At 45.0% G+C, this 10000-nt stretch overlaps 1 protein-coding gene across 1 annotated transcript in view; it reads right to left on the bottom strand.

Moving 5' to 3' along the window:
• The window catches only part of ncam2 (neural cell adhesion molecule 2), a gene marked incomplete at both ends in the record, with an annotated part of 247805 nt that overhangs the window by 96401 nt on the left and 141404 nt on the right, over positions 1-10000 (bottom strand). Inside the window, 3 exon segments of the mRNA XM_084311387.1 lie at positions 5868-6055; positions 9707-9718; positions 9721-9856. Coding sequence (XP_084167513.1) covers positions 5868-6055; positions 9707-9718; positions 9721-9856 — 336 coding nt within the window.

Genomic DNA, 10000 nt, shown 5'->3' with positions numbered 1-10000 from the left:
ACCTGCAAGATTTGTACTTTGTACTTTGGTAGGTCTGCATTTTAAATGTAAGGAGTAAAAAGTATGTTTTTTTTCTCTGAAATGTAATTGAGTAAAAGTACAAGTATACAAACCTAATAATACTCGAGTACAAATGCCCAAAAGCAGTACTTAAGTATCGTAATGAAGTACAATTACTCAAGTACTTTAAACCCCTTCTAAAAACAGTGTTCAACCTACCGTGAAAACTGTGAAGGTTTTGGCGTGAGGGAGAGGAATCAATACTGCAGGGCTGTTTGGAACGTGCTTACTGGAACATTACGTTTAACTTGTGTGCTGCCTTAACATTACGGAATCCTCAGCTCACAGTTTGCCTTGTCAACCTTCTAAATCAATTAACTTTGAAAAACCTTGTCACTTTTATTATAAATCCTACATTTCTAAGACTTATCATTTACTAAATAAATTACTGAAGCGTATTACCAACATTTATAATTATAATTTTTATATAGTATTTTCCAGAGATGGACCAAGTAAAATGAAGGCCATTTTGGAAATATCGGTATCGGCCGTTTATGTTACCGGTTTCACGCCATTTTATTTTTGCGTTTAGAGCTCTAGTGGGCAAATTTTCATATATGTATCATATAATATGACACTAGAGATCTTGAGGTATCCAAAGGTACCAGCATGTCATGCTAGCTTACTGGCAAAGGGGATCGATTCTGCTCCAAAGTTAAGCTATTTTAAGCTAGCTTAAACTTGATGGGAGGAAAATGCCATGGGCGTGGCATCAACCTAGAGGAGTATACCTTATCTGTCACTGGCTTCATGGCCAAATTATGTTGATGACGTTGTGACTGTGAAAGTGATAAGGACAGTGCCAAACCAGAAACCCTGGATAAACAGTGAGACCCTTGAACGGCAAGGAACAACCTCAGTTATTAAGAACAAATACAAACTACAGATTGTAGACCACTCCACTCACAGACTATAAAAGCACAACTACAACTCAACGTATCCTATGAACGCTTTGAGCCACGGCGACCGGGTGTTCCAACTGTTCAGAGATAAGATCAGTGGTGGAAGAAGTACACAGTTCCTTTACCCAGATAGTACTCTAGTAAAAGTTAAATGATCAAAATGTATCAAAATAAAAGTATGCATTCTACATGCTGTTTGTGTATTCCAGTGCTTGAACCATTCGAGGATTCACATTTTAAAGTACATTATCTCAATAATTGAGACTTTTAAATTCAATCTTGTGGAGCAGCGTGAGCCACCTTCTCACCTGAAGTCCATTAGAGAGAGAGACTCAGTTCTGTCATTTTCGCTCTTAAATGTAACTCTTGTGAGATTTTGTGCCTTATTGCTTTTAGTTTGAACTGCATGTTGACCAATGAATTTACTGTACATCAAATCACCTATTTATATTTTAGCTTCACATCAATGTATTCATGCATCACATTATTTATCTATTTATTACTTTGTACATGAAATTAAGAAATCAATCATGAATCAATTAATTATCGTGAATATAGAGTATTCATGCAAAGGGCTGCCGGACCCGATGGCATTCCTGGCCAAGCGCTCAGAGTATATTGTGCACATTAGGTAGCCGGGGTCCTTGACGTCTTCAATACGTCACCAGCGCAAAGCTAGAGTACCCACCGGCTTCAAGACCACCCCGATCCTTCCTGTCCCAAAGACACCCGTTATCACACGTCTGAAGGACTGCCGCCCGTCGCACTGACCTCTATCATTATGAAGTGCTCGGCTGGTCATGGCACATATCAAAGACACCTTTCATCACACGACTGAACGACCGGCGAGCCGTCACACTGACCTCTATCATTATGAAGTGCTTGGAGAGGCTGGTCATAACACATATCAAAGCCGCCATCCCAGACACACCGCAGACGCGCTCCAGTTTGCCTACCGGACCGGTCGCTCCACCGAATATGTAATCTCCACAGCCTTGCAGCCACCCTGACAACAGAGATGCGTATAAGAGGATGCTATTCATCAACTTTAGCTTGCCCTTTAAAGGAACATGCCGACATTTTGGGAAATTAGACTACTGTCTTCTCCAGAGAGCTTTCTACTGAACGCACAGAGAGGAAACTGGTATCTATCTTCTATACATTCATTCCAATTATTCGCCTGTTCTATTCTCCATCCATCTATCATCCATTGCAACACGTTTTTTAGTGAGTCGTTCCTTATCTTCATTGGGGAAAGTCTGGGAGTGTTGCATAGTTGGTGGTTTATGGTGGTTTTCGTTTTTGAGATGTTTCTTCTTGATTTGTACAATAAGACTTGTATAGCCCACGGGGGTTATTCCATGTGATCTCGGGCTCTACAAATACATTGATTTGATTTTAGATCTTCCAACGTGTCTGACTACACTCTGTCTACACACACTGTCGAGAGGGTAGAGAGTTATACATTCTTGGGGGTCCACATAACTCAAGACCTAGCAGGGTCCCTCCACACACGTCCTCTTTCATCACAAATGGCTCATCGACATCCTCCCGTTTGCTGAGGAGGCCGAGGAAGATCAAGCTGCAGCCTCAGATCCTCACCGACATCTACAGAGAGAGCCTACTGACCAGCTGCATCACAGTCAGGCAGCTCCACCACGGCTGACCGCAAGGCTCTGCAGCGGGCAGCGGAAAGTAAGAAACTGTTTTTCTATCAAGTACTGTACTTAAAGGAACACGCCAACAATGAATGGAACCGGTTTGATTGATTGATTGAAAACTTTATTAACAGATTGCAGAATGGGTACAATACAGTACAGCTCAATACACACAATTGTTAAGGGGATGCAGACCAGAGAAAGACTTTCGTCTTGTTTACATCAGGGTCCCCCATTTTCAATTAATCAGGACATATATGACATACATGACATACAGATAGTCAGTACTGCTACATCTATACATTTATGACATACCAGATTTGCAAATACAGTACTGTTTGTGATACAGAAGGAGTCAAGAAAAGGGAGTATATACATTTGACGTAGAAACTGTACATTGGAGGAGGTTGGGTGGGGGGGGTTGGGTACATTGTGATATTGACAACCATACTGGGTAATTTACATTGGAGGTGGTTGGGGGGGGGGGGGGGCACACTGTATAAACAAGCAAAACTGTACATTGAGGGGGGGGGGGGGGGGGACACTGTACAAACAAACAAAATTGTACATTGGACTATTGACAAAACCATACTAGGTAAATGACTGTACATTGGAGGGGGTTGGGTTAGGATATTTACAGGGGCCAGTGTTGAATTGCAGTCTCCCGTAGGTGTCCCTTGAGAGAGGTTTTGAAAGTGGGTAGTGATCCACATTCCTTTACAGCTTTGGGTAGGGCGTTCCACATTGATGTGGCATAATTGCGAAACGTGTTTAGTCCCTTATTTGAGCCGAATCTGGGTTTAACATGATTTGTGGAGCTCCCTCTGGTGTTGTGATCGTGGTATTCACTGACCTTTGGGAAGTATTTTGACATGTACATGGGTACCTTGGTCGTGTAGTGTATCTTGTAGACCAGGCCCATTGCAAGTTGCTGTACTCTGTCGTCTACTCTAAGCCATCCTAGGTTGTCAAAGTGGGCAGGGTGACCGGTTAGCCTTCAGGAGAGGTGTTAGGGGGCTTTCTCACTCAACATCGGGGTCGAATCAGCTCCGTGCCATCCTCATTCCGAGTTTCGTGCCGAACTCCCCCCCCCCCCCTCTCCCCCCTCTAGTTTGTGTACACACTTCAGTCTTGGTGCGCTCTGGGTTTTGTTTACGGTTTGCGTTTTGAGCTTGTAAGCTTGCCGTAGTCGATGATGTCACGCTCGAAATGTAAACACAGGAAGTGTTAACACGGAGACTGGAGAATGGATGCTGATATAAAGAAACAAATAACTAATAAATATGAAGTTATATTTGAACCTCTGTTGTCAAGCCTTGTCAATATAACCCACCCCATTTTATCACGAATGGATGGTGTTGTAGAGTCCGCTTTTGAGCGTTTTAACGATAGCGCTAAGCTAACGGCTAAACGCTAGTTAGCTTAGCCTTTACTAGTAACATTGCTGCATCGATTATATGCATTATATTGAATGTCATTGATCTACTGGTCGACCACGGCCGACTGGTTGGGCACCACTGGTCTAATAGAAATAAATGCATTCGAACAAGAAAGTATAGTATACAGCAATGGCTAACGGCTAACGCTAGTTAGCTAGCCTGTTCAGAAGCTAACATTATCCCATCGCTTGTGGCAATTATATTGCATGTCATTGATCTACTGGTCGACCACGGCCGACTGGTTGGGCACCACTGGTCTAATAGAAATAAATGCATTCGAACAATGTATAGACATAGCAATGGCAAACAAAATTGCCAGGCCTAACCGCCTCCACTAGTGCGCACCTGAGACCACCTATTTCATCGGTCCAGGTTCAGCGCCCCCGGGGACGAATCAGTGGGGGGCGGGGACGGGGGACAGCGTTCTCACTCAGACAGACACACCCTTTTCTGATGCGAGCCGGGTCTGATTCGACACAGAGCAGTGAGTGATAAAGGGCCCTAAGTTGGACAATGCCTAGGCTAACCGGCACTGTCCGCTTCCATTCATTGTGGTAAGATAGGCCAACGTGCAGCCAGATAGCTTTCTACTGAACGCACAGAGAGGAAACTGGTATCTATCTTCTTGTCTCTCTCTGGAGAAGACGGTAAGCTAATTTCCCAAAATGTTGGCGTGTTCTTTTAAGTAAAATTTTGAGGCACTTACTTTTACTTGAGTATTGTCATTTTAGGGAGCTTTGTACTTTTACTTAAGTAAATAATAGTACTTTTTACTACATTTATCTGAACCCATCAGTTACTAGTTACTTTGAAGAAAACAATTTTGCATGGAAGATTATGTAGCCTGCCAACCTCAAGAGGACATAATCAGAGCAGCATAACTGGACCACATTAACACAACATTCAGACGTCAATGGTTCAAGGCTTGAACTCAAGCAGTGGACTACACACACATCATAGGATGCATACAGTACTTTTACTTTCGATATTTAAGTACATCCAATATCAAATACTTCTCTACGTTTACATAAGTATATTTTTTGAACGGAGGACTTTCGCTTTTACCAGAGTACTATTCTATCTGGGTATTTCTACTTTTACTTTCACTACCACACTACCAAAGTGTTAACCCTTTCACTGCGACAATACAGAAGGCTAACCCTTTCACTGCCACATGACAAAGGGTTAACCCTTTCACAACCACACTACAGAAGGTTAACCATTTCACTACCACACTAAATATGGTTAACCCTTTCACTACCCCACTACATGATATATATATATATAATATATAATTTTATATTTTATCCAAATCGCTTTGTAACTTATGTCGCACATTCACTCAGACATTCAAACGCCGACCATGCAAGGTGCCAACCTGCTCATTAGGAGCAGTTAGGGGTTAAGTGCCTTACTCAAGGACACGTCGTCACGGTGCCCGGGAGGAGCTGGAATCGAACCTTCGGGAACATTCAGATTACCAGACGACCACTCTACCTCCCGAGCTACTGTCACCCTCCCGGCTAAATAAAGGTAAATAATAAATGCCAGTGAATGTTCAATAGAAAGCTATCTGGCTGCATGTTAGCCTAGCGTAGCACAATGAATGGAAGCGGAGATGGCCAGTTAGCCTTCGGGAGAGGTGTTAGTTGGACAATGCCTAGGCTAACCGGCCATGTCCGCTTCCATTCATTGTGCTAAGCTAGGCTAACGTGCAGCCAGATAGCTTTCTACTGAACGCACAAAAGAGTGAATGTGATAGATGAGATACTGCATGCATGGCTTCCATAGCAGGATCTGGTACCCACCTCTAGCAGAGAGCGGCCCTCGGAGCTGTGCACCCGCGTGTTGGCACTGCCCTCGGCCGAGATGGTGAAGCGCTCTCTCCTCCACAGCATGGTGGCCGGAGGGTTGGACATCACATCGCAGCTGATGTTGACCGCGTTCCCCTCCCACGAGTAGTAGATGGTGTGGTTGGTCAGGAACTTGGGCATGTCTGTTCACAACCAACGACAAACAACGAGAATTCCTCTTAACCTTGGCACACTTGACCCTTTTCGGGTGTACAATTTCAAACCTTTTGATATGTTTCCTCAGAATTCTATCTTGGAATTGTAAAACTCGATAGCTTTCAATGTCGATTGAACTTTCAGTTCTCGAAATTCGATCTCACATTAAGCTCGGCTCATTAACAACAACAAAATAAATCGTTCACAATGAGCAGTGTACACGTCTTTTGGAGCGTTTTCTCTGAATTATATCTCGGAATCGTATAGGACTCCATAGCTTCCGATGTCAATCATCGTTAGAATGGTTCGGTTCTCGAAATTCCATCTCACATTAAGCTCGGCTCATTAACAACAACAAAATAAAAACATCCCGCTAATGGCGTCCATTCAAAAGACGAATTATCGGTGTTGTTGAACTGCGTGGCAGCCAATTAAAACTTCAAATCAACAGAATTGGATTTGGGTTGGAAGATCAAAGTCTGAAAAACTACTGTTCGGGGGTCTTATCCACCAAATTCCTCAAAGGGAGGAGAAAAAGCGTTTCATTAACGCACAGTGCGCTCACTCCGCTAGCTAAAGTTAAAAAGAAACGGCTTGAACTGATTGAAGACGCGTCGCAGCGTCGGGAGGAGATCTCCATTACGATCATCTCCCCGCCCAAAGAAAATAAAGGAGACAGAAGCTCATTTGGCGCTGCGAACGGGCAGTAATGGACGACTGCAGCGAGTGTGTGTGTGTGTGTGTGTGTGCGTGCATGCGTGCGTGCGTGTGTGTGTGTGTGTGTGTGTGTGTGTGTGTGTGTGTGCGTGCGTGTGTGTGTGTGTGTGTGTGTGTGCAGACTTCATTCAGCCCGGTCAACGCGGCCCCGGGTCGGAGTGACATTATGCTTGTTTTATGCTCACTAGCAGGATTCCATTAAAGAGATTGATGCCTGGCGCTCTCTGTCACAGCTGAGGACGTGGTATCACCCCCACCACCACCACCCTCCACCCCCCACCCCCGTAGCCTGCAGCGACTTAGTAAATGAGCTCATTAGCTCTGTGGTGGCAGCTGGCTAAGCCTCGCTGTGCTCAGATAGACGCATTCAGCCACCGTACGGTGGGGGTGGGGGGGGGGGTGATGCTGGTCCGAGTCCAGAGGGCCCAGAGCCATTGGGGTGTGGCCGGCAGCGCTAGATTATTATGACATCATATTAGTGTGACACGAATCGCCGTGCTCCTGGTGAGGGCACACAGCACAGTGTTGTTGTGTTTTATAGTTTTAGGGGTTAAGAGTGCAAAGCGTGACGGTTGTCTGTGTGTTTGTGTGTGTGTGTGTGACTGATTGTAAGAAGGCAGAGGCTTTTGGAAGTTGCATTTGCACCCTGACTCGTTTAAGGGGGATTGCCATGTCATTTAGGAGGGAGTAGGAGGAGGCCAAGGGAGGCATGCAATGCAGTCCTTTCATGTGTCAAACATTATTATATATTGTAATACAGAATCCTTAATTTTTTTGCTACTACGGTTGTGTCTTTCTGAGGGATTTGTATGGTAACCTGTAGCCTATCACACGTGTTACACTGTGGATTTCAGAGCCTGAAGTGTGGCCTGCAGTAGCAAACCCTCCCCTACACCCACTAAAATCCAACCCACACATTAGACCCAAACAAAACAGTAAGCAGAGTGCAGTACCGCATCGTCATCTTTTGCCCAGAGGTCGCTGTTTGACAACATTACAGGTTCTACCTTTAAGTGTGTGTTTGGGGGGGGCGGGGGGGTGTGAAAAGGATGACACCGACCGCACTGCAGGTCCACATACTTTGCCGTTGGCCTCGTTCAGATAACGGCACTGGTAATGAGCCTGACCGTCACATTTGAAAGGCCAAAAGGTGTCTCTTTTGTTGGAAACTCATTAGTGTGGAGGTTGTTAAACAGCCTTTTCCCGCCAAATGACCCCAAATACCGCCACTGAGGACGGGGTTCGTTAATCAGGAAGAAGGAAGGAGAGAGAGAGAGAGAGAGAGAGAGAGAGAGAGAGAGAGAGAGAGAGAGAGAGAGAGAGAGAGAGAGAGAGAGAGAGAGAGAGAGAGAGAGAGGCGCAGGATGTCTTGTTGCTAATTAGACTTTCAGGAGGCTGTGTGACATGGGGTTGGAGGGGGTGGCAGGTGGTTGGGACCAGTGTGGTGTGAGTGTCTGTGTCTGGGGGGGGGGGGGGCACTTGTTTACATAATCATGTGATCAGAAAAAAGCTGCAGAGTTGAAGGGAACCTTGAGCTCCAGTCTTGTGCTCCATGTGAGAGAGATAGATTTGACTTTGCTTGCATGTGTGAGAGAGATAGATTTGACTTTGCTTGCTGTGTGAGAGAGATATATTTGACTTTGTTTGCGTGTGTGAGAGAGATAGATTTTACTTTGTTTGCGTGTGTGAGAGAGATAGATTTGACTTTGTTTGCATGTGTGAAAGAGATAGATTTGACTTTGTTTGCGCGTGTGAGAGAGTAGATTTGACTTTGTTTGCGCGTGTGAGAGAGATCTGAGTTTGTTTTGCCTATTTTCACCGGGTGTGACAGGTTGTGCCTGATGTAGCTAAGCAACCGGAACCACTTTTCAGACGATTATCAGTTAGCTGTCAGCTCCGACATGTTTGCAACATACGATACATACACACATACATAACATACAACATACAACATACATACAACATTGGTCGCTTCTCATCACACAACGTGCGGTATGCCTCGCCATGTTACAAACATAATGAACATGCCTGCTGCACGTCTACATGGAAAGCAATGGATTTGAGAGTGCAAAAGGACTTGTGCTTTACAGAGTTGTCTTTTCAATCATAATTCACAACCATTATAAGATAACATAAGCTAAGATAATATATTCCTTTATTGATCCCCTTGGGGAAATTCGGCATCATAGCAGAAATGTAAACAGTGTAAACAATATAATTAACTCTGAATATAAACATGTGGGAAATATAAACAGTGCAAACAATATAATTAACTGAATATAGAAATCTGAGAAAAGTAAGCAGTATACAGCACACAAGGTAGCCTAACTGGCATGCTATACGGCAGTCCGTGCCGGTTTTGGTGGTTAAGAGTCAGACACACAGGCGGCATGGTGGTGTAGTGGTTAACACTGTCGCCTCACAGCTAGAAGGTCCAGGCTTTGATTCCCAATTGGGGACCAGGTTTCCGTGTTGCCAGGTACTCAGGTGGGGTATCTCCCGGGCCTTTCTGTGTGGAGTTTGCATGTTCTCGCAAGGGTTTCCCCTCCAAATAAGATAAACCCAATGGAAAAACATGCACAACAGATCGCTAACGCTGTCGTGTGTGTGTGTGTGTGTGTGTGTGTGTGTGTGTGTGTGTGTGTGTGTGTGTGTGTGTGTGTGTGTGTGTGTGTGTGTGTGTGTGTGTGTGTGTGTGTGTGTGTGTGTGTGTGTGTGTGTGTGTGTGTGTGTGTGTGTGTGTGTGTGTGTGTGTGTGTGTGTGTGTGTGTGTGTGTTGTGTGTGTGTGTGTGTTGTGTGTGTGTGTGTGTGTGTGTGTGTGTGTGTGTGTGTGTGTGTGTGTGTGTGTGTGTGTGTGTGTGTGTGTGTGTGTGTGTGTGTGTGTGTGTGTGTGTGTGTGTGTGTGTGTGTGTGTACTCACATTCAACGTCGAGAACATGCTCTTCTGGTGCCCCCCGATCCTGCTGAGAGCCTCACAGTCGAAGCGGCCCAGGTCAGATAGCCTTACACCACTGAGAGTCAGCATAGACTTCCCATGGCGACCGCGGACCTCGAAGCGCCCATCCTGGCTCTGAAAACACACACACACAGGTCACAATGTCTGCTAAAAGCCAACTTTGCACATTGGCACTCGTCTAGTGTTATTTGAGGAGGTGGTGGGGGGCGTCCTGCAGAGGAGCAGTGGCAACAGTATTATCATGATCCCCTTCCTCCT

This window comes from Notolepis coatsorum (assembly GCF_963971535.1).
Source record: "Notolepis coatsorum genome assembly, chromosome: 1".
In the NCBI taxonomy this organism is placed as follows: Eukaryota; Metazoa; Chordata; class Actinopteri; order Aulopiformes; family Paralepididae; genus Notolepis; species Notolepis coatsorum.
The sequence above is the reverse complement of the archived record's forward strand: the minus strand, read 5'-3'. Positions and strand labels throughout refer to the sequence as shown.